The sequence below is a fragment of the Pochonia chlamydosporia genome, chromosome 1 (genome assembly GCF_001653235.2).
Source record: "Pochonia chlamydosporia 170 chromosome 1, whole genome shotgun sequence".
Classification (NCBI taxonomy): Eukaryota; Fungi; Ascomycota; class Sordariomycetes; order Hypocreales; family Clavicipitaceae; genus Pochonia; species Pochonia chlamydosporia.
The window spans coordinates 2,786,666-2,813,092 of record NC_035790.1 but is presented as its reverse complement, the minus strand read 5'-3'; the positions used below and the strand labels follow the sequence as shown (position 1 = coordinate 2,813,092).

At 52.4% G+C, this 26,427-nt stretch overlaps 9 protein-coding genes across 9 annotated transcripts; 5 read left to right on the top strand and 4 right to left on the bottom strand.

Moving 5' to 3' along the window:
* Positions 1 to 5,186: 5,186 nt before the first annotated feature.
* Positions 5,187 to 5,435, bottom strand: VFPPC_17375 (hypothetical protein; the record flags this gene model as incomplete). Its single annotated transcript, XM_022429088.1, has 1 exon — positions 5,187 to 5,435. The coding sequence occupies one exon, from the start codon at positions 5,433 to 5,435 to the stop codon at positions 5,187 to 5,189; it is 249 nt and encodes an 82-aa protein (XP_022285895.1).
* A 3,188-nt stretch (positions 5,436 to 8,623) lies between these two features.
* VFPPC_17376 (hypothetical protein) lies at positions 8,624 to 9,224 on the top strand (the record flags this gene model as incomplete). Its single annotated transcript, XM_022429089.1, has 2 exons — positions 8,624 to 8,838; positions 8,891 to 9,224. The coding sequence occupies 2 exons, from the start codon at positions 8,624 to 8,626 to the stop codon at positions 9,222 to 9,224; spliced, it is 549 nt and encodes a 182-aa protein (XP_022285894.1).
* Positions 9,225 to 10,199: 975 nt separating this feature from the next.
* Positions 10,200 to 10,619, top strand: VFPPC_17377 (hypothetical protein; the record flags this gene model as incomplete). Its single annotated transcript, XM_022429090.1, has 1 exon — positions 10,200 to 10,619. One exon carries the CDS (start codon positions 10,200 to 10,202, stop codon positions 10,617 to 10,619), a length of 420 nt encoding a protein of 139 aa, XP_022285893.1.
* A 2,074-nt stretch (positions 10,620 to 12,693) lies between these two features.
* Positions 12,694 to 13,023, top strand: VFPPC_17378 (hypothetical protein; the record flags this gene model as incomplete). Its single annotated transcript, XM_022429091.1, has 1 exon — positions 12,694 to 13,023. The coding sequence occupies one exon, from the start codon at positions 12,694 to 12,696 to the stop codon at positions 13,021 to 13,023; it is 330 nt and encodes a 109-aa protein (XP_022285892.1).
* An 862-nt stretch (positions 13,024 to 13,885) lies between these two features.
* Positions 13,886 to 15,925, bottom strand: VFPPC_00707 (peroxisomal targeting signal receptor; the record flags this gene model as incomplete). Its single annotated transcript, XM_018280677.1, has 2 exons — positions 13,886 to 15,673; positions 15,755 to 15,925. The coding sequence occupies 2 exons, from the start codon at positions 15,923 to 15,925 to the stop codon at positions 13,886 to 13,888; spliced, it is 1,959 nt and encodes a 652-aa protein (XP_018148927.1).
* A 604-nt stretch (positions 15,926 to 16,529) lies between these two features.
* On the top strand, positions 16,530 to 17,549 carry VFPPC_00706 (Brix domain-containing protein-like protein; the record flags this gene model as incomplete). Its single annotated transcript, XM_018280676.1, has 2 exons — positions 16,530 to 16,543; positions 16,610 to 17,549. 2 exons carry the CDS (start codon positions 16,530 to 16,532, stop codon positions 17,547 to 17,549), a joined length of 954 nt encoding a protein of 317 aa, XP_018148926.1.
* A 401-nt stretch (positions 17,550 to 17,950) lies between these two features.
* On the bottom strand, positions 17,951 to 19,285 carry VFPPC_00705 (C6 zinc finger protein; the record flags this gene model as incomplete). Its single annotated transcript, XM_018280675.1, has 1 exon — positions 17,951 to 19,285. One exon carries the CDS (start codon positions 19,283 to 19,285, stop codon positions 17,951 to 17,953), a length of 1,335 nt encoding a protein of 444 aa, XP_018148925.1.
* A 3,194-nt stretch (positions 19,286 to 22,479) lies between these two features.
* Positions 22,480 to 23,736, top strand: VFPPC_00704 (cystathionine gamma-lyase; the record flags this gene model as incomplete). Its single annotated transcript, XM_018280674.1, has 1 exon — positions 22,480 to 23,736. One exon carries the CDS (start codon positions 22,480 to 22,482, stop codon positions 23,734 to 23,736), a length of 1,257 nt encoding a protein of 418 aa, XP_018148924.1.
* A 418-nt stretch (positions 23,737 to 24,154) lies between these two features.
* On the bottom strand, positions 24,155 to 25,885 carry VFPPC_00703 (hypothetical protein; the record flags this gene model as incomplete). The annotated part of the gene is made up of 2 exons (XM_018280673.1): positions 24,155 to 25,530; positions 25,621 to 25,885. 2 exons carry the CDS (start codon positions 25,883 to 25,885, stop codon positions 24,155 to 24,157), a joined length of 1,641 nt encoding a protein of 546 aa, XP_018148923.1.
* Between the last annotated feature and the right edge of the window lie 542 nt (positions 25,886 to 26,427).

Sequence of the window (26,427 nt, the reverse complement as noted above, 5' to 3'; positions counted from 1 at the left end):
AGAGAGTGCACCACCCTCGTGGGTGGGTTTTTCGGTGGGATATTTCGAAGCAGCGAAACGGCCAAACCGAATGTACGAGAGGGTTCGGGGCTAGATTTCGTTCGAGGCCGAATAGAAAAGGTAGAAAAAAGAGAGGTAGTAGACGGAGAGGGAGAGAGAGGGAGAGAAAGGTTGGGACCAAGCGAAGAAGTGGAAGTCGAAGCGAGTGCAGTGTCGAGGTGAACTTGAGTATGAGTATGAGTATGAGCGTTGGCGTGGGCGTGGGCGTGGGCGTGGGCATGGGTATGGGTATGGGTATGTGTACAAAAGATGGGTAGGTGTACCGGTGCAAGTTGGCGTGAAATGTGTACAACCGCTGCACCGAGTATGGCCATGGGCACTATGCTGTGGGTACCTGTACTTTCCGGCCAGCTTCTGAGGGTAACGTATGGAGTACCATCCAGACCAGACCAGACCAGACATGATCAAATGGCCAAGGGTGTCTGGGCTGGTGGGTGCATGTGTGAGCCCGAGTGTGAGTGGACTCAACTGCCAGACCAGACCAGACCAGACCAGACCAGACCAGACAAGGCCAGACCAGACAAGGCCAGACAGAGCCAGACAGAGCCAGACAAAACCAGGCCAGACACTGCAAATACTCCCACAACTACTCTGTAAGGAATACCATTGACCAGACAGACTCTCAGTGTTGCTGTGCTGTGCTGTGCTGTGCAGCCCAGCCTGGCCAAGCCCTGGTTGTGAGGACAAGAACCAAGACCAGCCAGAAACTGGAGGGGATGGCCCGGCTGCAGAACAGACAGACCTGACCCCAAGACGATAAAGGCGAATGGCGAACGAACGCGAGCACTTGGGGAACATGAACATGAACATGATCATCATTGTACGCCCAGCTCCCTCCGAAAGCACCGTCAGGTTGCACAGAGATGCTGCCATGTGCATTCAATTCAATCCAGTACTCAACAAGTCCCCCCCACCTCCAATGTTCATTCTAAGTTGCATAAAGAATATGGCCATGGCCCATGGCCGCATGCTCAAGTTGAGAAGCGCTCCCTGCGCCTTGTCGCCTGCTGCTGTACTGTGCCGTACTCTCTGTACAACAAAACTACAATAATGCAATATTTATTGCTTGCTTTTACACTACCGTAAGTACAATATCAACGTAACGCAAAAGAACCTGGCAGGAACCCTGAAAGCCAGACTAAACCGGGCTGGGCCACAAAAGATCAAATGCTCCAGTACCAGTCGTGTCCCCGAGTGGTGCACAGGATTCCCTCCCGTCCATTGGAATTGCGAATGGAACCGGGCCAGACAAGACTGCAGCGGAAGTCATGAACGAGTGCAATCTGGTACATGTCGCCGTCTGGTAATACCATGTGGCATTTCTGTGTGCGCACACCCACGCACTCACCAGACACACACACAGTGAGAGAGAGAGAGAAAAGGACAGAGGCATGTGCAGTCAAGCACTGAGCACCCTCGCCCTTCCATGCCCCTTTGCGCCGCCTGTTCTGTCTTTGTAGTACTCTCTACTCACACTTGGCTGATGCCGTGCCACGCCACCGCTGGGCGTTACCACATGGTCCAGGTACCGGGGACATGAAGGATGGTCCAGTTGAGAGAAGCAAAACGAATGTACAGAAACCAGGAGAGAGCCGGGGGGCGGAAGAGACGGGGAACGGGGATCCGTTGATGGGTCTGTTGTGGATTAGCGGGAGCGCCACGCCACGAGTGCCAGACCCAGCGCCGGGCTGCGCTAGAGCCATTGCTAGCTGCAGTTGAGGATGCCCCAAATGGATCAAATGGCTTGCGACCCAAAGTACAGGCCTTGTCAGCCGGTCCCTCGTGGCTCGCGCTGGCGGGCTGGGCAATGCCGGGGCAGGCAGTTTATTACGCTTCAATGTTGTAATGTCAATACAACCAGGTTGGGCCAGGCTGGGACGGGACACTGGTCCGTTGTTACTCACCATTTCCATTTTCCATTCTCCTCCACAGTCAAACACTCCTCCTATTCCTGGCATCCTCACAAGGCCTTCCGTACGGTCTCTGGGTGCCACCACGAAGCCCAAGCCCGCGCGGCAATGACTATCAGCGGTCAATCTCGCGCAAAAGAAAGGGGGGACATACGGAGTAAACAAGGTTCAGTCCAGTTATACTTCCCAGCATCCTAGACGTCGGCGCCGGCCGGACCCCCCGTGCCCTCGTTCATCAACCATGATCAACAAGTAAGCAGGACGTCGAATATCTCCGACACTTTCCAACATTGCTGAATGCAAAATCATTTGTACTGTGCAGCCACCCATGTTATGCCAGCCGTAAGCATAAGTCAGCCCGATGCTGAAATAATGCAAACATTGTTCCTCGCTCAGATGTCCCTCGCGGGTCACCCAATCGATCCTTCTCAGTGGGCGCTACTGCTGTGCCTGCATGGAGCATGGAACATGAGCAACGAGTGAACATGGATGTGCCCGCCAGATGCTGACCATGCCTGAGAGCCACGACTTGAGTACGGAGACGCCCCCCTTCCTCTGGTGATGGACACCCCACGAGTGGTTGATTGTGGCCGGTTCATGCCATTTGCACCATGTTGAACGAATGTCCCGTTCGCTACCGAAAGACTTCGGGGGTGTTCATCCCAGGCATCTCCAGGGAGAGCCATGTACCAGGGGGGTGCCAGCAGGATGTGTCGTGGCGTGGCCTTCTGTCCTCATGGTGGCGTGGCATTTCAGTCCCGGCGTGGCACTGGCACAACCAGCTCGACATGGCGGCAAACGTGGGCACCGAAACGCCGCAGACAAAAGGTTGATGACAACCCAGCGATGAGAACCATAAACAGAATCGGAAACGGAGCCAGCGCCGACCACAAGCGCAACGACATGCCCAACCTGGCAGAACTCATCTCTGAGGGCTCAGAAGATTGCAACGGCCACTTGGCGGACATGGCCGGCGTAAATAAAGAGACTACATAAAAAAAATAAAAAAAACACTTCCTCCACCATCACGACAAGTTACGGTCCAGGCGACGGTGACGGCGACGGCGATGGCGACAAGCCACAGAGTACCAGACTCTTCAAACCCGTGCTCAAACGCGACATGGTGCCTTGCACATAGCAAGCTGGAAGTGTATGCTCCGAATCGGTATTGCACGTAGCGTCCGAGTCCATTTGCAATAGAATACGTAACCATCCTGGAGGGTTGTCCGTCGAGCCAAGGAGCCAAAATCCACCCGAAGGAGGCCATGAAATTGGAAAGGAAAAAGAAAACAAAAAGTATAGCCACATGGGGACCGCGAGGGCAGCCCACTACGACAAAGCTAAATACCCGCAAAAATGCTTGGCTTACGGGGCCATTGCTAGAGACCTGTGGGATGGTTGTCTAATCCTCCGTAGCTGACCCCTGATCACAGAGCCCAGGGAGGGCACCCATTCCCAGCGACTGGGCGCCTCGCCACGACTAGCCTTTCCAGTTGTCTCGTACGAAAGAACAGGCAGCCGCGATTCGGATGGGAGAGATCTGGCGGTTGCTACTCGTCAAGCAATATGGAGCCGGTGACCGTGGCCCAAAGCTTTGCGAATGGGGGTTCCAACGTGGGGCCTGAGGCATGGCAACGACCAGGACCAGCCGACAAGGATGCGTGACAAGCTTCTGGCTGGCTGGGCCGCAGTCCTCCCGAGATGGCGCTGGTTCCGGCAACCGTCAGGCATGAGAGCCAAGAGAGGTCCCCGAGTGTGGTACTCGTTACGGGGCAAGATGGGCCAAATGGCTGGCTGATGCTCCAGTCGGCGTTCGCTGGTTTGGGCCTGATGTGTGCTCGTGGCTGACGGCTGAAGGGGCAATCAATACCTGAAAAAGCAGACGGCGGCTGTGGGTGAGGTGCTTGGCCTGCGAGATGGTCAAATCGAGGTCCTTATATGGCGGCTTTGTGTTGCTGGCCTTTGATTGTCTGGGCACTACTGTGCCCCGTACTCTTTACAGGAGGTCACAGGATTATGACATGTTCGCTCATTGTTACGCGTTGCCAGCAGAGAACATGGAAATGCCTCTCCAGATTGACAACCCCTGGATCTAGCAAGTGATATGAACATATCACTGGACCCAAGGATGAAATAGTTTGGTGGGGTTGTGAACGCCTTGAGAGCAAGTTCCTGCATTATCCCACCATGACCGCAAGGATGAGTGAGCAGGGTCAGTTGGTCAGGTCAATATTCGGCGTGATGATGGACCAAGGAGATGTTTTGGCCACAGCGGTTTTCTCTTCTGTCATTTGCCGCTACGAGTAGTATGACACTGAGGTCGTACCCAGCTTGTTTTGCTGCTTCCGTGAAGCACAAACTCTTTGTATCCTTGCGCCAACTGTTAGGAGAAATGAGAGTCCCAGTGGTGCTCTTCTGTAAACAGGCGGCTGCCTATGAATTCAAATTGCCGGCGTTTCGATCAATAAGAGGTCACTCCAAACAATGTCAGGCTCCTTGCGGCGGCGTCTCTGTCCTTGTTTGCATCAATGTTACTGGCAATTCCCCCGGATGCCTGATTCTCGAAAAGCAACTGATTCAGTGACCTGTCAATCAACTGTCCCATATCGGGTCGCCCTGTGGTTTGCGGCATTGATATCTTGCTCCACACGCCCAGGAAAGTGGAAACGTCCCATCTGGGAAATGGACATGGAAGATTGTCCTGTCAGCTCTTGTTGGTCACCACGCATCTTCGGGTCCTTGACCATGTGTTCAATGCAGACAATGGTTGGATGGTGCGGGGGGGAGGCCCATCCTGTTCCACGGCCCAAAGTGTGCCGCATTTTGCAGGCAAATGGAACCGGTAATTGGACGGGTTGAGTGTCGACTAGAGAGTCTCTTTAGCCACTGCTTGTTCTATCAATCTCATCACTCTCAACGTCTCGGAGCCTTTCCGAGAGAGTTATGATTTGTCAAAGCCTCTTTCCGTCCAGTAAAGAGGGTGACACAAGGGCAATGCGCGCCCAGGGAAAAAAAAAAAAAGAGAGAGAAATGCCCTGTCAATCTCGAACCAGATCGCAATTGGAAGCTTTCGTGCTTTTTCTTTGTGACTCAAATCTTGGGAACTGCTTTGGGTTCCTCCAACCAGACGTTCGCTTAGCAAAAAACTTGCAGTGGATTGAGTATTACCCAGCTTCGGTTGGATTATGTGTCTGACAAAATCCGAGACCGTTTATCTCATTCCGACACTGCACTGTGACACCCGAATCTGTACTCCGTAGGGACGAGAGGGGTTGTGGCAAGCTGCTCGTGCAAACGATGATGTTGGGTGGGAGGACTGCAGCTGTGTGGCACGTTGTGCCCAGGACCAGCCAGACGGACGGGCTTGCTGGGGTAAGTGGCTGGGGGCCCTGGAGAAAAGACACGCTGTGGTTGCACTTCTGTTGTGTTGGGTCTGAGCAACAACCTCATGCTCATGTCAGTCATCCATCCATCCCTCAACCCTTGTCATCATTGCCACCCCTCAAGTCACCAACTATACAGTAATTCCGTCTTGTTCGGCTCCGGGAATAGGACCAAGAGACAAGGCCACATGGGTCGTAGCGTGGTCGACTCCCAGAGACTCCGGATACAAATTCTGTAAAAAGGTATGGTCGCGAGCTGGTGGGTCCTTCAGAAGCAATCCTTCACTAATCAACGCCATATTTGGCTGTTTGATCTTACTGGACGGGATATTTCAACCGTTGGTATCCATGTCGGCTAAAGATCCACGAACCTGGCGGCAAAACGTCTCGTAGGCGTTGGGAGAAACTGTCTTCCCTGGCATCACCGTTCGCGCTGAGAGGCAGTTTTAATCCGTTAGAAATGATACCAAATTTTGATGGTGCGGCGCTTGAGAGGTCGTCAGCTGTCAAGGGGTATGGAGGGATCCCTGCTTTCATGAAGGCACTTACAATGCTGGACATCAGAAGGCTTCAAAAAGCACGAATCATTCGTAAAATACGGCACGTTGACCTCGATCAGCGGATAAGACAAGAGAGGCGCCGACAATGCCGATGCCGACAAGTGCTTCTGGAAACGTTTCAGCTCACCACAAACCAAACAAGCAATTGACTCAGCGTGTTGCTCGGGTCGTCCACAGCCAATTCCATTTGACTTTGTGCGGCAAAAGACCTTTGGCCAAGCGCAAGAAATGACAAATGACTGGACGTACATACAGGGAAAGACCAGAGTTGATGCTGGAGAGGACAACATGTTTTTCGAGATGACTCCAAGCCCATTCTCAAGAGTCAAAGAACAAATTATCAGACAGTTCATCATGGATAATAAGGGCAACAAGGTGATGCTGGTCAGAATCGGCGGTACAACATGACAGGGGCTCCATCTGCTCTGGAAACCTACCGCCAGCATGGAGAGCACCAGATGCTTTCATCTGAACACCTTGCCACAGGGTAATGATTGTCGCGTTCAAAGAGGTCATTGTCATTGCTGGTGGGGGACATGGAGAACTCCTACACGGAGCCGTAATTCTCGTGAGAGTGAAGGGCCATGGTGCTCGCGGGTCCGAGATTCATGTCGGCCGTAAGACTGCATGAAGTGGGTGTTCGAGCGCCCAGGGTGTGACCCTCGCTTCGTCAAGCAGCTTCCTTCCCTCCCAAGAACGGTCGATCGCCGCCAGCCACGTGAAGCTCGACTCCGCCTTCCACTTCGACATTGGCTTGGATGTCTTGTGCACATGCATCCATGCAGTTTTGCAGTTTGTGCCGCACCAAACGTGCTCCCGCCACACCACAAACACCGTAAACAGGCGAGTCAAAGCCCTTCTCTGACGGTGACGGAGTGAATGATTTGAGAAACCTGCGAGGCAAAGCCAGGGCCATTCGCCTTATTCACAACTCGTGCAACAATCGGCACTTGTTTCTGTTGCCCCGCTTGATTGGGTATCATTATCATCGTCACCCTCACTTTCTCCTCAACAACAACGCCGCCAGCGCCATGTCGCTGGCTCGAAGGCCTGGTCCGCTAACGCTGAGGTGTTAGTGCCTAGGTCCATGCCGAGGACGAATTGGGATACTCGGGGGGTTGGTGCATGGTCACGGTTGGATCCGAGGTCAGGCCTTTTCCCAACGTCCACGAACTGTTTTGACGCCTGCTCACAGCACATTAGCAGCACAAGAGAGTGTTTCAAAGGCGACAATCCCACCACGCCTTTTGGTTTTGGTGAGCACGGCCATCCGTAACTCAACCCTGCAAAGCAGATCGATGTGACCGAGCATCAACGTATGTATGGAGTACATGTATGTCTCACCTGTCTTGGCTAGCGCTCGTTTTTTTTCATCCCCACTCTCCCACGATCCTTTCCCGTCGCTGAATCGCTTGTGGCTCTTTTAGCTTGTCCAGTCAGTAACAATCACCCCAATTTCGATGCAACCATGGAGAGTTTAATCGTCCTTACCGACTTGATCTATCAAATTGTCCGTCACATCGTGGAGCCAGCCAAGGTATCCCTTTTGCGGTGTTTCGTCATGGACTCACACGCATGGTTTGCTTCAAGACAGACTACGGGCCGAATAAGCCTTACATCCTGCTGAGAGCGGCTTGGTGTATTCGCCTTGTTGAAGTTGAGCTTTCCTGATCATTTAGGCGGCCGCCGTATCTCATGAATTAGGTGCCAAACCGATGGGTGGCGACCAAGGGAGGTTTTTGTGTTGTACGTATTCTTTTGCAATTCTAGCAGCCAAGGGTGGCAGCAAAGTTTTTGAGGAGTGCAGGAGGCTAACGCAAGCCAGTCGGAGAAACTCTCATCACCTCAGCGCTTTCAGTATGTATGTCTGCGTGTGTGAAATGAGATGTATTTGGGATTGTTCAAGCCACAGCAAAAGGTCCTGGGGTTGACTCGCTTGCCAGGTTCTTAAACTGCTGCCTAGGTCCAAAGAATCTAACTGCAATGAGCTTTCAGGGACAGAGCCCCGGCCTCCACACATAACATTGTGTGCCGAAACAGCAACTCTGGGTACCGACTCTTCCACCAAGCCCAGTGGTCTTGGCATCACTGTCGGCCTTGTGATTGGCGAGATGTTCTTGTATCATGCTGCCCTGCACTGGGCAAGCAGTACAGGTGCCAGCAAGAACAGATAGCCCTAGGTGGCAGGGGTGAATTGTCATTCCTCCTCCCAGAGAATCACCAATGGTGGCCGATGCAAGGCATTGTTGCTTGTGGTGCTATTGACGGCGCTCAGGGATCTTCGCCTGTTTGGCGAATTGTCAAAATTTTCTCAAATTTACTCAAATTTAACTCCCGTTGACCATCTATTGATAAGGCAGTGTTAGGTAGACAGAGCTAAGCACTACGCCACCACATACCATATAGGACACAACACTACCGGCCCCGCCCACCGGCTGCAAATAACAAGCAGCAACTCCCATACCCCTGGGGACGGAGTTCGCATGGGGAGACTCAAGAACTAAATTTCAAGGGTCGGCCGACAAGAAATGGACAATTCTGCATTTGGAACAATTCGTCTTGCCTTCATAGGGGCGTATCCCTGTCACCAACGATGCGCGCGCTTTGTTGTTAGCCATGTTGATGACATCTCAACCCGCCCCAATATAGTGTCAATATTGATGAGTGATGGGTTCCATAAACATTACAATCGGTGCATTTTCTGCTCCGAATGGGGCAGCTAGACAAAGTGCCCATGAACAGCTTGGCCAAGGCGGATGTTTTCTTCATTCCCCCTACCTCAGGAGTTGCTTTTACATACTTTGGTCTACACTCGTCGAGGTTGGCGAAGGAACAAGCGTTCAAAATCAAAGTCACGCTCCTCTTTGCTAAGCCGCTCGCCAATTGTCGATGCATGAACGGCTCTGCGCCTAGATTTAGACAAGAGCCAGTTCCCTCAATGCCGCCAAGTGTAAGTAGTTTTGTATCGAGCCGCCAGTCTATGCGAGGGCCACAGCCATCGTCAACTGACAGCAGATATTTGTGGCCAGTGTCGCCGCCATGAGCATGCAAATTTGGTGCCTATATTGCATGTATGTCGAATAGTTAGGCAACATTCATCAAGAGGCAGTATTGACCATGCAGCGGGAACCACTTGCTGCTCAATTTTCGCAGAAGGGAAGCCCTTTACCATGAGTTTGACAATCTTCCGAGTCATATCGGTGAATCAACGGTCACTGGGTTCAACATGGACTCAAAAGGCCGGCGGACTTACACTCGGCCGATTGCAACATTCCGCCGGGACATCATCAAAAGATTGCAACGTCGTTTGAGTTCGATTTGGACATTGATCAGCCTCATGCAGTTCAAAGGAACTCTGCATATTGTAAACTAAAGACGGCAGTCGCATCAGAATAAGCACAAGCCTCGGACAGTTTATACAGAACGGGCAGCCTTATCCAATTTTAGCTTGCATTGGGAGGATTTGGAACATGGCTGCAAACGCACGGCTGCTCTGCTCATGACCCGGCCCCCAAAAATCGGCCCTGTTTGACTGGATGGAAAGATTTACCCAGCCCCTGGAGGAACCAGGTCCCAGCTGCTCTGTTGTATAACGAGTGTAACGGCACCATGGCCACCCGTTGGAGCAACCTCTGGTTTTGCGTGGGCTCCAGCAAAGTATTATGACGGCGATCAATATTTCTGCAACCTTGCAGATGCGGGTGACTGGTGACTGAATTTTTTCTACCTTGGGATCTCCAGGCTCGTTTGCTGACGACAAATGTGGTCAATTGGTCAGGCGTTCACTCCTACTGCGGATTTGCGGCCAACCTGCTGATTCACTATCAACCACACAGGCTGCACGGTGCATACGGAGCATTCTCCATCGAATCTGCATCAAGAGACAACTCAATTCCCACGAGAAAACGTTGCCTCACCCGCCCGTTTCAGACAGAATTCTAGGTCTTGGTCTCAGACTAACCACTATTTGTCACGGGCTATCACTCGACTGTGCAAGGGACGGTCGTCGTAATTCGACGTATCAGGTTGGGTTGTTGTCAAGGCGAATGAGACTTGGGGGAGGGGGGGGGCAGCCAGAGACATTTTGCCAGGAATGCAAACATAGGCATTTGCCATGTTGGGTTGCTTGATCAAGTGCCTTTTATTTTATTTTTTAAGCGAAAATCATCATTTCAGTCTGATTAGACTTGAAATTACCGAGCACTGACTGCACACACTCACATACTCTCACACTCAATCTCTCTCTCTCAACCTCTGCTACAGTTGGCTTCGTCGACCGATACAGTATGGAGTATCTGTATTCGTTTCTGCCAAAGCTGCGGGTTCAACATGGATCGTCCTGGAATCAAATTACAGTGAATGCCCAGATACGTCGCGCACGTCCCCAAAGAGCTGGTTGTTGTTTTGCTCATGCTGGCTCTTGCAGATACGGCTCAAAGCTGCCTGCCTGCATGGGGACGATGCGGAACACTTTTGTGTCAAAGACTTGCTATTTGTGGCCATCAGCCGTGAAACCCTCATTCAGGTTGTTTAACCGACGTGCAATGCAGTTGACGGCATGGGACACTTCCATATTGACCTCACAGATCGCTTCCCTGGTGACAGCATTCGTACAAGGGCTGCGTCGAAGACATTTCCACCACGAGAGACGATCTGGATCGTGGGTGATCGAATGTCTTGCACATTCATGGCGCCAAGTTCACTAATCAGTACAGTGCCTCCACCACAAACTCTACATGCAAAATACCAGCAGCCTCTGTCCACGTCAGCGGTGCTCAAGTTATCACTGCCTCCATACCCATGGTCAGCACTCCGAGTGCACTTCAAAGGCTCTGCCAGGGGGAATTCCAGGTGCATAGCATGTGTCTGACAATCTCTGCTTTTGCGGACTCGTTGCCCGATGCTTCTGTACTGCCAAGGAGGATGAGCATACATATGTTCCCCCGAAAAGGGAACTGCTACTTGTGTTACTGTGTGATACAGACCTACTTCTGTATCGAACTCGAATATTCCGAGAGACATGGCTTCTCTAAGCGAGTCCCTTGGTGCACTACGTACTTATAATCAGTTTGTCAGCAATCTCCGAGACACATCATGAAATGAGGCTGAGAAGCTCTGAATATACTCCCTGACGTGCTGCAAAAGTCATGCCCAGAATGTCTGGTCCTCCCATCCGGCATGCTTACCGAGCACACGGCGCTGTTGTTCCACTGGTGCCACGGCGACCCATCCGATAGTTCGGATCGCAAGTCGGCGCGCCTACATGGTTGATCTGTTGAGAAACTTGCCATTGTCTTGCGATGTGCGCACATGAACGACGCTGCCACCACACCACGTACACAATGCAGAAGAGTGATGAGGGCTACATCTCGGAAACACGAGATAGCTTGAAACGGCCAACATTGAACGTGATTATGCGTTGTTTGAATGCCTTACGCCGGCCCACCCGCCCTCTAGAATGGTTTGGCTGACGTTCTGTGTCTCAGGAACTCTGGAACATGTGAGGCAGAACAAACTACAGTGCAGACCTGGAAACAAAGAACGAAATGAGCTACGAACAAACACGGATGGTCGGTATACCACCACACTTCCTCGTACAAAGGTTCAACAGTGAGAAATGGGCACAAGAATGCGCATGGACGGGACGGACAGGGAGACAGAAAGCACCAGATACTTCATCTGTCCTCGCCCGAAATCGACATCTTTCCGTATCTCGCGTGTGTGCCATGGCTTGTGAAGGACGGAACTGGACGAAAGCCACCGGAACGCCGCCACGAGGATGTCTGAATATGCCCCAATGGGAGGCAAGAGTGCCAAGCAGAAAACACATTCACTATACATACGTATTTCACCAAATACAGTAACAGGGTCTGGTAAATATTACAGTACTGTAATACTTGCCTAATCTGTGTAGAGAATATGGAGCCAGCCGGAACACTCCTTCGCACCTTGCGCAAACTCCGCACTGCTCACGACTACCAAAGGCGCGCACATTCTTTTCAACATCATTATGTTGCTTCTTATCCGTGGATGGTCACGAGGAGGGTGGCAATATCAAGTTAGATAACCAGGTTTGCGTCAATGTTTCCATGAACGATAGTTACACACGTCGCCGGCCGACTCATTCACTGACGCATGCCAACTTCCAGTGGCCAGTTTTCCGTGTCATGCAGTGGCTATGTGGCCTATAATCTCAAGGCGCGAGCTAGTTGATCATTTCGCATTTCACGTCAGATGACGGTGAAAACAAAAGCCTGTGCCGATAATGTCAAATTTCGCAATCACACACCACACCGTCTTCTATAACCAACACCCCGGTAACTCAAACTGATCAACGGGCTGTGGCGGCACGGGCCAATTGCAGATCCATCAATATAATTCTAAACTCCGGGCTTGACAAGGCAGCCGGACAGATGCTCAACCCAAAAAAGGTTGATGATGCTATTGTTCCTTTGCGGCCATACTATTCAGGCGTCGCTCATTATTTAACTTTTCATTTCCACCCCAGTGACAGGCGTTATCAGTCGCCGCGAAAGAAAAGAGAGCCAGGTAGTCAGGTGCCTTCTTTTGCAGCACTTGAGCCAAGTTGCGGAGCTCACTTTATGAAACGTGTGCGGTACGGCAAAAAGCAACGTACTTTTGATGCATTCCTTCTGAATGGGGCACTCGTTAGGCGACTTTTGCGCCGTCGCTTTCAGACCAGTTGAGAAGGATAACTGATGGCATATCATTCTTCATCTTCAATGTTGGGAAGCGACACAGAGCAGAGCAAGATATGCCATGCCAACTGACACATCAACCTCACGCCCCCCTTCCACTCAGCGCTGGGTAAAGACTGGTCATAAAACTCGACTTTTGCAGAAAACGCAAAAACGACAGCCGAGCCACTGCAAAAAAAGAAGCAATTTATGTCCAGACTCAAGCAATGTTCCCATTGTCACCCCCGCCATGCATGAAACCCGGCTCAACGGTCCACCACCACAATATCCAATAGAAGGTGAGCGGTCCGTCAAGTCACCCAACCCCAGCACATGGCAAAGCCTTCCGTTGCTTTTTTTTGCGCGCCTTGCCCAGACTATTGCATTTGATGCGCATACCATTAATGGATAAGGATGCGAATGTTTGTCTTGGCGAATGTTTGAGCATTTCGTTTCCGGTCTGTTTTTAGCCGCCTGCGAAGCCGGCTGGGGCGTATTGCCCTGGGAAAAAACAAAACCAAAAAAAAAAAAAAGATACAAGACCGGCACGAGGCGAGATTCGCGTCTGGATGAGCCTCTACATGAAACTAGTGGTTGCTCGTTGACGCCTTCTTTTTGGTTGAGGTGGTGATATTGCATCTTTTGTACTCCGTACATGCGAAGCTAATGCTCGATAGGCGCGCGAACCTGCGATTGATGCGTATGTCTTGCAGCGAGCCATGAGTCAGGCACAAGAGTTGAAACAGGAATCATACAATATATTGCATGTGAATGGTGGGAGGTTTGTCTTGCCCGCCTTTTGCTTTAACCTTAGGGTAGGTGACAATGCCTTGCACATGTTGGTTGGGAACAAGTCAACTGTTAGAGCCAAGTGGTTACAATTATTCCTCCTCGGTGCATATTAGTCCAACTGATCAAGAAACTGAGCTCACGCCGGTGAACAAACACTGCTCCAACGAGCATCGCCTTGTCGTATCGTTTTCTGCGTCAAACGACCTCCTCATCAAGAACTATCACGACCTAAGACTACGATACTAAGCACCATTCTCACCAGCACATTCCACGGCCATGATGTTTATTTCGTTCATCATCGATTGCAACTTCTACCTTACCTAGGACGTTGCGTCATAATTTTGTTGATTATACACATGATACTATGATGTCAATGCATCCCAATGTTCCCGTATATACCCCTTCAAAAAGTCTACCCACCTCATCAACATCACGTTCAATGAATTTCCAAATTGGTCCCCCCCACTGTGCATTCATGGCATCTAAAAGTCAAACTCTGGTCGGAAAATATCAGGGTCAACGCCAGCAACCGTCTTTTCCGCCAAATCTCTGCGTCCCATCTGAGTAAACACGCGCCGCAGAGTATCGTATAATGTGCTGCTGCGGTTCTGTGCAGACATTCTGTCAATAACCTCATCAACATTGCTACCGGCATTGTCGCCGAGAATTTCGTGCGCTTTGCTTCGTCCAGACTTTTCAATGGACTTGTGCATTTCCAACGCAGCTAGGAAGTGCGAGGCGGCCTCTTGGTGGCAGTTTATATTGATGCAGCTGACACCAAGGTTGTAGCGGGCTCGAACAAAGTTGGGAGACAGAGAAAGGGCGTGTTCGTATGCCGCGATGGCTTCCTCTGACCGGCCGCTGTTGGCAAGCGTCGCACCAAGTCGGTTCCAGAGTAGATGGACTTGCTCTTGTTGGTTTGATGTGCCGAGCTCGGATGAGTGCAGCGCCGACTGAAAGCAGTCCACGGCCTTGTCGTATTCCTCTGCACCGTAAAACAACACGCCGAGACCAACCTGGACGTCAGGGTCCATGTGCTCGCCGTCGGGACTGAGCCGAGCTGCCTCGATAAACAGCTTCGTCACCTTCTCGTGAAGAATCTGACGGTCTGTGAAGCCCATCTCGGCCGCCGGGTGCAGGTCTTTGGGATCCAAGATGTTGGGGTACTTGACGGAAAGCCAGCGCTCCAGCGTCCTGTAGGCGGTGCTGTCGTAGCCCTCGTTGGTGTATGACACGGCCAAGCCCATCAATGCCTCCAGGTTGTTCGGGTCCAACTTCAACGCCTGCTCCATGGCACGAATGGCTGCTGTTTCCTTTTCATTTTGAGCCTGTGCCTTGCCCAGGTACACCCACGCCTCGGTGTGGTTGGGGTTCTGCTGCACCGCGGCCTCGAATGCCAAGGCGGCAAGCGACAGGTTTCCGCCCTCCTTCATCACCCGGACACCCTCGTCGAATGCGTTCTTTTCGTCGCGGAAGAAGTTTTCTTGTTCAAACAGGTAGCTCTCGACCACAGGGTCGCCGAATCGGCCCCAGTCTCCCATGGAGAAGTCGGCGGGTATGTTCTCGTTGCTCCATTCGGTATCGAACTGATCGAAAAAGGTCTCGTCGTTGACCAGGGATCTAGCAGCAGCCGTCTCAGCTTGGATTCCTTTCCAAAGGGATTCGAAGTCACCAAACTCATTAGTTTCAGATTGCATTGCTCTGTCAATCTCATCAAGCTCCCGCTCGGCGGCATTGGCCTCGTCGTGCTCATTTTCCTTGAGCTTCGCGGCCTCTTGGTCCTGCAGCTCGAGCTGCGCAAACTGCTCCTCCCATTTGCTGTCATCCAGCTCGACCAACTTGCCTTTGCCTTTGCCCTCGGGCTGTTGCTGCTGCTGCGGCTGTTGATGTTGGAGCGGTTGGTTCTGATACATGGGCTGGAACATGGTCTGGCCGTATCCCATCCCCATATTCATCATGCCAACGCCCATCATTGGCCGCTGCGGCATCTGGCTCGACATGTTTGTGCTTTGCATTGGACTGGACCTGGCCGACGATGCTTGACCGTTCAACTGCTGGAATCGGGCAAATTCATCGGACGAGAAGTGAGCTCCGGGAGGAGGCTTGAAAGCCGACTCCATGCCGGGCTGACCGTTGAAGTCTTGTGCCCATGACGGCGACGCTGAGCTGGCACGCATCGGAGCCTGTTGTGCCGGGTTCAGTGCAGGGCCTGCCTGCATGGGGAACTCTTGCTGAAGATTTGGAGCTCCATTGAGGAAACCATTCATCATCTGTGTATAGAAATGTCACCAGCAGGTCAATATATGGATCACTCGCTTCCCAATACAATCGCCGTGAGAAAAACTACATACCTCGTCCTGGGGTGCATTGGCAGCCTGGCTTCGAAAGCCGCCCATCTGGGCTCCAGGTCCTCTGCCAACGAGTCGGTCTCGCTGTAGAGTCTTGTCATCTTGAACGTGTTTTTGGAACTGGCTCAAGGGATTCCCCGCCGTGGAGCACTCGGCTCCCCCCATGAACGACATGATGCTCGGAATTCGCTGCTGCTCGCGGCTGTGCGGATGAAGCGGCAGTGTCTAGAGGAGGGACAATGAGTACGTCGACCTTGTCAGGATACGTAAATGAATCAAAGAAGCAGAACACAAAGAATATAGGAGATGAAAAGATGGGGAGGCAAATGTTCACAAGCTGGAGAGAAGGGCCAAGGACCAGACGGGTTTGGGCTCGGTCAAAGTTGGTTTGTCAGGACGTCACCTGCAGCTCGGCCTGTGGGGAAAAAGTACCGAGGCAGTCCGGCCCCGGCCTTGAGAGCCTTGGAAGGTTACAGAACAGAGTCCTGTGGTCTGGTGGGCTACAGTTTCTCCGCCGGCCGCCACCAGACCAGACATGATGGACCCTTGGGCTGGTTCGTTCATCCCAAACTCAGAACATTGAACACAAGACTGTCCACGTGACGGCGGGGTGGGTGTCGGCGGCCACCGTGCTGATTTTCCATATTGAGGTGAAGACCAGGTGAGCTTATCGATAAGTCTGGTGGCCGGTTTTTTTTTTTTGACAGGCATTTTTTTACAGGGCCGCCATCACCAAGCAAACCGACGTCTTCACAAAATCGGAGACGACACATTCAAAATGCTTCGTCAAGTGTATGCTACTGCACCAATTCTAACTCACCAACCAGACTAGAGCAACATCAAGCTAACACATCGCAGAAAACCTCGCAACGCCCGCTCAAAGCGAGCCCTCGAGAAGCGCGAGCCCAAAGCCGTCGAAAACCCCAAGCAATGCCTCTTCCTCCGCGGCACATCCTGCTCCCAAGTCGTCCAAGATGCCCTCAACGACCTCTACTCTCTCCACCTGCCTCTTGCCAAAAAATTCACCAAGAAGAACCCCATCCACCCGTTTGAGGATGCCACATCGCTCGAGTTCTTCTCGGAGAAGAACGACGCCTCGCTGCTCGTCTTTGGAAGCAGCCAGAAGAAGCGCCCCCACGCAATGACCTTTATCCGCACATTCGGCTACAAAGTCCTCGACATGCTAGAGCTGTACCTTGACCCGGAGACGTTCCGCACCATGGCCCAGTTCAAGAACAAGAAGTTTGCGATTGGCCTGCGGCCCATGCTCGTGTTTGCGGGGACGGCATTTGAAAGCCCCGTCACCAACGAGTTTACGCTGGCAAAGAGCCTCCTCCTCGACTTTTTCAAGGGCGAGCCCGCTGACAAGATTGACGTGGAGGGGCTGCAGTACATTATTTCGGTCACGGCAGAGGACACGACCGGCGATGGGGATGCCAAGCCGGCGATTCACCTGCGCGCGTACATGATCCAGACGAAACGTAGTGGGCAGAAGCTGCCGCGCGTGGAGGTGGAGGAGATTGGACCCAGGATGGACTTTAGGGTCGGCCGTGTCAAGGAGGCGGATGAGTCTATGCTCAAGGAGGCCATGAAGAAGGCTCGCGGCCTGGAGGAGCGTCCCAAGAAGAACATCACTACGGATTCGATGGGTGATAAGATTGGCAGGGTGCACTTGGGTAGGCAGGATCTGAGTGAGTTGCAGTTGAGGAAGATGAAGGCGTTGAAGAGGTCGAGAAACGATGACGGGGAAGTTGCAGATGTGATTGATGATGATGCCACCAAGAGGATAAAGCGTTAGGTGAAAGTTGGTAAGGGAAAGGAACAAAAAAGACAGAATTTTTGCTTTTGATCATTGGTGGTTTGGAGTTTTGGGCGTCTGTTCACGCATTGGCGGTCCTGGCTGCCTCCGGGCCGCGTAGCTATACATCTTGTGTGGTTGCTAGTGTATTTAATACAGTCATATCACAGTCACGTTTATTTTCACCGTTGTAACTGGATGTTGATGTGATTTGAATTCAGTACGCTCATACAAAAAGGGACCCAAACCACCGTCTGTGCCGTGCTAACGGCACTCCCCGTTTAGATGAGGGACTGCGTCGGATGCCTACCAATGTGAATCCCACAGAAACCATACGCCGGGCTGTTAAACATTGAAAGAATAAAAGTCACTTAAACCTTGAGGCTTGCTCGCATAATGCCTCAATCCAGAGGAGCAGCCATGAGCTCTAGCTCAGCCTGCGCCGACATGGAAGAAGCAGAAGCTTGTTGTGGATTGCGCGTAAGCCTGGAGAACAGTTCAATGTGGCTCACCATGGTGTCGCCGTATCCCTTGCTCGATTCAGCTTCCTTTTCGTAATCCACGCCCCAGACATCTGGTGGTATCGCCCCCCCGTCCCAGAGAGCAATGCGTATCGGCCATTCCAGATGCCTCCACCACGTCGAACCGGATTCAAACAGGCCAACCAAGCCCATAACTTCGCGGCGGGTCACATCTTCGAGCCACCATACATTATCCATGCGTTTGAGGAGCGCAAAGAAGCAAGCTAATATTGCAAGAGACCTGGGACGCTTCTCATCGACGACTTCGACAAATCTCCGGGAGACGGTGGCAGGGAATGCCAGTGCGGCTGGTGGATAAGGATTCTTGTGAGCCCAATTCAAGACACTAACGGCGTGAAAGTAGCCTTGACTCGTGGCAGTGATCTTGTCCTGGCTCTCATTTGCGAGTTCGTCGTCGAGACCGTCCAACAGGTGGCCGAAGAAGGAATTGGGTCCTAGTGGGTTTAGATCTAGTTGGAAACTGGGCTGTGAATCAATGACGGCTTGAACGATATTGCTGTTACGTATCCATTGCCACGATGTTGCAACAACGGTCTTGACTCCCTGGAACGCATGAAACCAGGCCATGGGCGTCGTGTATCGACTGGAACCGTCGTTGCCACTCGTTTCCGCGTCGTCCTTGATGAAAATCCGCTGGGCCGTCGCCTGGAAAGCAATGAGAGACGCCGTGAGAAAGAGAGCCTCCGCATTGTCTGCTGTGATTCCCTTGTCCAAGGTGTCGACATATGCTGCCAGAGTCGAAGCGGAATATGCATGCGACGCCTGGACAAGAGCCTTCTCGGTGGGCTTCTGTGATCGCAGATGGAGCGCTGCCACGGAGAGCATGGCATCTGCCAGATATGTCTTGCCTTTGAACGCCATCTCGGGCACGGCCTTTTGCCAGATGTCGTCTGTGGCGGGCGAGTTGGTGAGCAGAGTTTTGCATGTGCTGGTAGTGTACTGATGGAGAAGTCGTAGCTCCAGCAGTCGATCCACGGGTCTCGACGTGTCTGGTTCAGGAGACACTCCGTTAGGATGGGCCTGTGCGAGAATTGGTATTGCTCGCGGCTGAGTAGGTGAGGCTACTGACGGCGATGGCCGGGCAATACTGGCGCTGACGGCAGGAGTAGATGCTGGAGGGCTCAAACTGGTGGCCGCCGGCGTTGATGTTGCGGCAAGCTCGTCAAGCACGCGGCGGCTCTCGAAATCGCACATGACGCCGTGCTTGGAACAGTTGCCACATCTTGGATGGACTTCATCACACTAAGTATTGCAAAAAAATCACAAGTAGTCAGCACTCGTCCGCAACTTGTTCAATGAGTCCACCATCAACATTCAGCATTCAAATCACCGAGCCACAGGTAGCGGTGAAGCTGCGGGAGAGAGGGAGAACAAACTCACCTTGATTTTCCGATTTTTACATCTTCGACACCCTGCGCGTGACTTTTTGTGAGACCGCCGTGGAGGCATCTTTAAATTGATATCCCAACAGCTGAATGACTGAGAGTTCCGAGCCGCAAACTTGAAAACGGACCGCGCCGGGCCGCATGGCCGTGAGAGCAACGATGGGGGCTGATGAGGCTATCCTGGTGACGCTGTCGTTGTCAGCCTGGTCGCACTTTTGCTGTCTGAACGGGCATGCGAGAGTGAGAGGTCAAAACCATACGGTGATATGGTGATTCTTCGAATGCGTTTCCAGCGAGTATTTTGTAAGCGACTCTATTGTCAAGCAGGTCCTGGCTCAGAAACCAAACAGGGCTAGAGAAACATGGACTGCTGTGCTGAAACTGGAGATCGTGTTGGTGAGGTCAACTGGTCCAGTAACATGTGCTTGTGGAGCACAGCCACCCCGAGCTAGGCTCTCAATTGCAAGAGGCTACCAGACGACGAATTTTCCGGCTCTTGGGGTTCTTGACACTTGACACCTTGTCCGGGGGGCACACGGAATCCACGGTTGGTGTCCAGTGTGTCTCGTCACCGCTGTGCCCGGAATATTGAACGGCTGTGCGTATTTGGAGCAAGCATTTGGAAGGGCTTGGGCGGATTTTGGTCGATATTCGGCGCGCCGGAGATGGATTGACCCCGAGGCCGCCGAGGTCTCGATCTGTCACAGAGTGAATGTCTGGTTCAGAGGCGATGCAGACAACTCCGGGAGAAGGAATTCACGTTTGGTGGCACAAAGTTGGCAAATTCTGGAAACAATTGTTTATTAGATGCATGTGCTTTATGTTCTCATTCATGCCTCTCGTCCATTCAACTGTACTTAAAAGTAGTGGCACTTTGTGGGGGCTGCGTTCCTTCCTCACCATCAAGCCTTTGTTGCTCCTGCCCGATCGCGTATGGCAGCTGACCAACTTGATGCATGTGGCCAGAGTATTCCAGAGAGGGGCACAATCCTCTCTTTTTCAACATTATTCAAATCCTACTTCAAAGGCCTGAACGTGCCATCAACAAACAATTACCACCTGTCAAGTCCTCATGGCTGCTGGATTCAACCAACGACGCCTGTGCCCAATGTGGGAGTCAACTGGTCCCACTAAATAAATTGGGACCATCCGAGCCAGCACTGACAGCTTCCAGAAGCCCCCGACATCTGTTCGGTCAGGGATGCTTCAACGATGGACCCTTCAATTCTTCATCAACCGCGAATGGGCGTGAAAAAGCCTTGCTCTCTCGTACTGCAGTGGGCTGCGGTAGCCTACACTAGATCCACCTCTCTAAGCCCATACCAACGTAGCATACAGCATACAACAGTTGGTTTACCGGAGTTGTTCAGCAATGTCGAGCCTGGTACGTTTTGCTTCCCATTGCACCTTCCGAATACCTGACATTCATGGTCAGACTCGTGAGGAGGCGTCCCATTGACGCCCCCGTGATCCAAATCATCAAGGCATTGGTAACGGTATCCTGTCATTTATTAGCATGTCTTGAATGGCGGCAGCCACGTGATGCATATGCCTGCAGACAAGTCACAGTCAAATCACCAAAGCCGGTCTGCAATTTTTCAAAATATGGATCTGCATCCGGCCATGAGCCGCCGCTGCCCGTGCTCCATCACATCCGGGCGGTGATTGTCAAAGCCCGCCGTGAAGCAGCATCAACGGGGAAGCATTTGATCAGACCCAGATAAGGAAGGAGAAGAAGTCCCAACCTAGGCAAGGATGTTCTCCGCCATATCGTGAGTGAATCCAGAAAGGACATGGGCGTTTCAGACAGCTTGGCGTTGCGTCACACAATGCCCCCAAGATTCCATGCAGCACCCCCTCCCACTATTACAGTCGGTCGTCTTTCAGCCCCAGGGAAGGGCGTCGGCTGCGAGCTCTGATTGCTCATCAGTGTTGCGCAATACGCATTGTGAGAAGGCGTGGCGGAACAAAGTCGAACCTTATGACCTAATCGTTAACCAAGCTTCGCGTGGAGGCGGAGGGCGAGCCCGCCATCAAGGGTTGCACACGGATCACTCTGCAGAATGCGGTGTATCGGTGATGGGGTTTTCTGACTGCTTTGTCATTTAGTGATGCAAGATCGGGATTAAGAAGGACGATTCCACAGGCTGACGTCGTTTAAGCTCGGTACGGAAACCGGCCACAGGAATAACCAAAAAAAGAGCTCGACAGGTCGATCTACAGATCTTGTTCAATCCACAGGACCCCGACCAAAATGGGGTGGCATAGATCTAGTAATCAGACAATTACCAATCAAGCCGGAACGCGCCATGGTTGGCCTCGGTGTTCGACCAGACACTTTTTTCTCTACAGGTTGGCTTAAGGGCTTTTCTGATGACACAATTTTAAACACGGTGACGGCAGCGCAAGGCTTGACTCAGTGGATCAGAGCAAGCCCGAAGTGGGAACTGCAGGTCCGGAATCCAATTTTTCTCCCAGCATTGTTTGCATGAATGAGTCTGGCATCTTCTTTTCGCCCTCCCGATGGTTTCGTTAGGCCTGCCCTTGCCGAATATCTCTATTACTCAATCGCATATATACCGGCGACAGTACTCCACCACGAGACCCTCGTTGCCCCCTCTTGTTCCAGCTTGGAAAATTCTATCTGTGCTTATTGACGGTATATATATCCTGCAATCCTCTCACGACTTTTGAGTCCTGAGATTGCGAGTTTGTTTCCTTTGAATTCACAAGAACAACTCGGTTGACGCATTCGGCCACTTCCAACCACATTTCAATTGAGCCCGGAAAGCGGCCCCTCTCCCACTCGCTGATTCCTTGCCCCTCCGTGCTTATCATATCAGCGCCGACACAAGCACCATCCCATCAAGCCCAAAAAAAAAAAGGTAACAGCTCCATCACCGGGCGACTCCTGGACTCCTTCAGCTTTTCTTCCTCTCCTCACCTTTCATCGAGTTTCAATTGACGAGGATCAGACCCGGATCACCGTATCTTCAGTCCGAAATGTCTCCTCCCGTCACCTCTGATCCCGTCTCGACGCCCCCGCGTCCCCCGACTCCCGTCCACGCCTTCGGTACACTCGCCGTGCATGCCGGCTCGCCCCACGATCCTTCTACTGGCGCAGTCATTGAGCCCATTTCACTGTCCACGACATTTGCCCAAACGGCTGTCGGTAAGCCTGTCGGCGAGTACGAATATTCACGGTCTTCAAACCCCAATCGGACCAACTTTGAGACGGCTGTCGCTGCTCTCGAGCACGCTCGTTACGCACTGGCCTTTTCTTCGGGCAGCGCAACCACTGCCACTATCCTCCAGAGCCTGGCTGCCGGCAGTCATGTCATCTCAGTCTCTGACGTTTACGGTGGCACCCACCGCTACTTTACTCAGGTGGCCAAAGCACACGGTGTAAAGGTAACCTTTACGCCCGAGATTGAAGTTGACATCAGTGAGCACATCAACGATCAGACTCGTCTTGTGTGGATCGAGAGCCCTTCCAACCCTACCCTCCGTCTGGTGGACATTCGCGCCGTCGTCACCGAGGCGCACAAGCACGGCATCCTCGTCGTTGTTGACAACACCTTCTTGTCTCCCTATGTTCAGAACCCCCTTGACCTCGGTGCCGATATCGTTGTCCACAGTGTTACCAAGTACATCAATGGCCACAGCGATGTAGTCATGGGCGTTGCCGCTTTCAACAGCGACGAACTCAAGCAGCGACTGTCTTTTCTCCAAAACGCCATTGGCGCCGTCCCCTCAGCATTCGACTCATGGCTCGCTCACCGTGGTCTCAAGACCCTTCACTTGCGTGCTCGTGAAGCCACCCGCAATGCCACTGCCGTCGGCCACGCCCTCGAAGCCTCTCCCCACGTCATCTCCGTCAACTACCCCGGCTTGGACTCTCACCCTCACCGGGCCATTGCTGTTAAGCAGCACCGTGACGGCATGGGCGGCGGTATGCTGTCGTTCCGCATCCGTGGCGGCCACGCTGCCGCCGAACGCTTCTGCCAGGTCACCAAGATATTCACCCTCGCCGAGTCGTTGGGAGGCGTCGAGTCCCTCGTTGAGCTACCCAGCAGCATGACGCACGCCGGTATCCCCCGTGATCAGCGAGAGGCCGTGGGTGTCTTTGATGATCTTGTCCGTTTGAGCTGCGGCGTCGAAGATGCCGAGGATCTCAAAAACGATGTTCTCCAAGCCCTTGAGCGAGCCGTCAAGGACTCTGCCAAGAATGGCATCTCCAATGGTGTCAATGGGCAATAATACAAAGGCATGATAAAACTCAAAAATAAGAAGAAAGCAACATGATGGACCTGAATAGAGAGCTAAAGGCAGACAAAACGCCCGGAGGATCTAATCCACGAATTGCAGAGACAATACTCAAGTGGCATACTTTGACGTTGTTTATGCACAACGAGTTGTCAACGAAACGAGAGCGTAGTTGGTTTAATTTTTCTTTGTTCATGGAATTAGTTACGACTTGGTATACATATAAACATGGCGTCGCAAAGACGCTCGGGTATTTTCCTATGCAGCGCGCGAAAATACGGATGACCCGTCAATTAGCAAAACCCAATACACAAAAGATACAACAAGGTTTTTTTTTTTAAAAAAAAATAAAAATTGCCGCGTTGGCGCAGTTCCAGTTTCATATCAAGAGTTGCCGCCGTGTGCTGAATTGTTACGCAGGATCTTGCTGCGTGTCGTCCATTGACGGAATATTAAACAGGTTGTCCGCGTACTCGTTGGCCATGCTATTGCCGGCCGTCCACTCACTTCTTCTCCTGTGAATCTCGTTCATTCCCTGACAGGCCCTTTCGGCAATATAGTGCAGTTCGTCGAGAGTGCCTGAATTGCAGTTGAGAAAGATGCCATCAATGCTCTTTTGCCATTCCGACGTGGTATTGTCTATCGCAGTTTGGTGAGCATTGGTGTCGTATTCGTCAACACGTAGGGGCCGCGTCCGAGGCTTCAATTGGTGTACAAGCATGTCGTGCTTGGCATCCTGTGGGAGGAACTCGACGGGCTCTCCCGACGGCATGTTGGGCTGATGAATGCCCATGACGACCTCGACAAATCGTTGCGAGACGCTGCGGCCCAGACCGCACGGATCAATGAGGTCAAAATCGGGCTGTGGCTGGGTGGACATGTCTTCCCGGAGGTAGTGATCGTAGGCAAGAAACGATGCCCGGCAAATTCGCAACCTCGGAGTCGTGGCCCGCAGCGTCATGGCCATCCACTTGCAGTCCTCGGCCGGCCGTTGGTTGGGCACGCCGATCCAGAGCACCTTTCGCGAGTCCTGGTTCCAGTCCCGTGACTGTTCCGTCTTTAGGTACACTTCGTTTAGGTAGAGCTCTTCCAGGGTCTCGCCAAAGATTTCCATGGACTTGAGGAAGCACTCTGGCAGAACTTCGATTCGCTTCAGCTCGAGGCTGGTCAAGTTGGACAAGTAGACCCGCGGCGCAGGCAGGGAGCGTGCGCGCCAGTCTTCGACTTGCAGTTGCCAAAACTTGGTTTGCTTCAGCCCCCGCGGCGGCCTGTCGTCGTGGTCCATCCCCACGAGGCAGAGCGACTTGAGAAAGTCGGCGTGCTCAATCAGATCCCAGAGGCAAGACCCAAAGAGACCCGCGCGATGAGGTTCAACATCGTGTCTGCGTAGAGTCAGGACGAGGTGTTCCAAGACGGCGAGCACGGCCATAATATTCATGACATCACTTGGATTCATCCAGAGATGACAGATGGCGACATCGGTGACGTTTTCCAGCACCAGCGTCTTGAGGTTGGCAGAGTCCTCCTCCGGCCGAGACGCAAAGGCCTTAAGGGTATTGGCGAGAATCATGGTGGCTGCGTTGCAATGTCGTCCCACGAGCTGGAATGGAAGATTGAGGCGGAGACTATCAACGTCACGACAGTAAAAGAGCATTGTCTCGACCATGTTGAAGTATTCAATTTCGGTAAAGGAACTTTCGTTCATGCAGTACTTTTTGTGCATGGTTTGGCAGAATTCTGTCATGGATGGTATGCGGGCAAAGACGGTATCAAGGAATTCCACCTCCACTATGACGGGCGGGGTTGGGTTAGCTCGTTATATAGACAAGTTATTCTTCTTTGGTCGCGGCAAAGGACTAAAAACGTGGACGCACTCACTTTCATCTCGGAGGACCATGAGATCAATGAAGAGGCTCTTGCAGTGATAGCCTATGGTCTGAAGGGCATCTGGATCAGGTCGACGCAGGTGGCTTGATCTGCTCATACGGGAGAAGTCAAGCCCAAGAGTACAGCAGACGGATGGCTTCAAGATTCTGTCAAACAAACGACATACTAGGCGTAAGTTGATGACGGTGTTCTTCTGTCCTTGGGCGATGCATTGCTGCAGGATGGCATCAATCAGCTCCCGCGGGAGGCGGTCCATGTCGGAGAGAGGAGCAAGCGACGAGGCCTGCCTGCAAGCTTCATTTGGGGGGGTGATGAAGACGAGAGGGTCAATTATATATCGGCAATATGCGAGGGTGTGAATGCTGTAGAGTCGATAGGAGCTAAACTTGGAGCTTGGATGTTGGTGGTGATGTCGAAGGAAACATTGAAGCTCTGGATTCTGGTGTGCCGTGACGGCTTGACCTGATGTGACGTTCAATGATGCGACAGGAAGGCGCAGGGGTTCTGGCAGTCGACAGGGGCTGGCCAATGTCAGTGGTCAGTGCCGAACCTCGCTGGGCAGGTAGTCCACCGGCCCCACCAGGTAGCAGAGGCTGGTCAACTGGTGGGTACCTTAGGTACATAGGTACCTACCAGATTACCAGACGACAATACTTTCAGATCTCAAATGATCCACGTCGAGAATTCTATTTTTCAAAATCAGCATTTTCAAAATCGCAAACCCGCGAGCGCCAGCAGGAGACCTCCACGGCAACACTGGTTCTCCAGCGCGCACGACTCTATTTCCGCATCCATTCT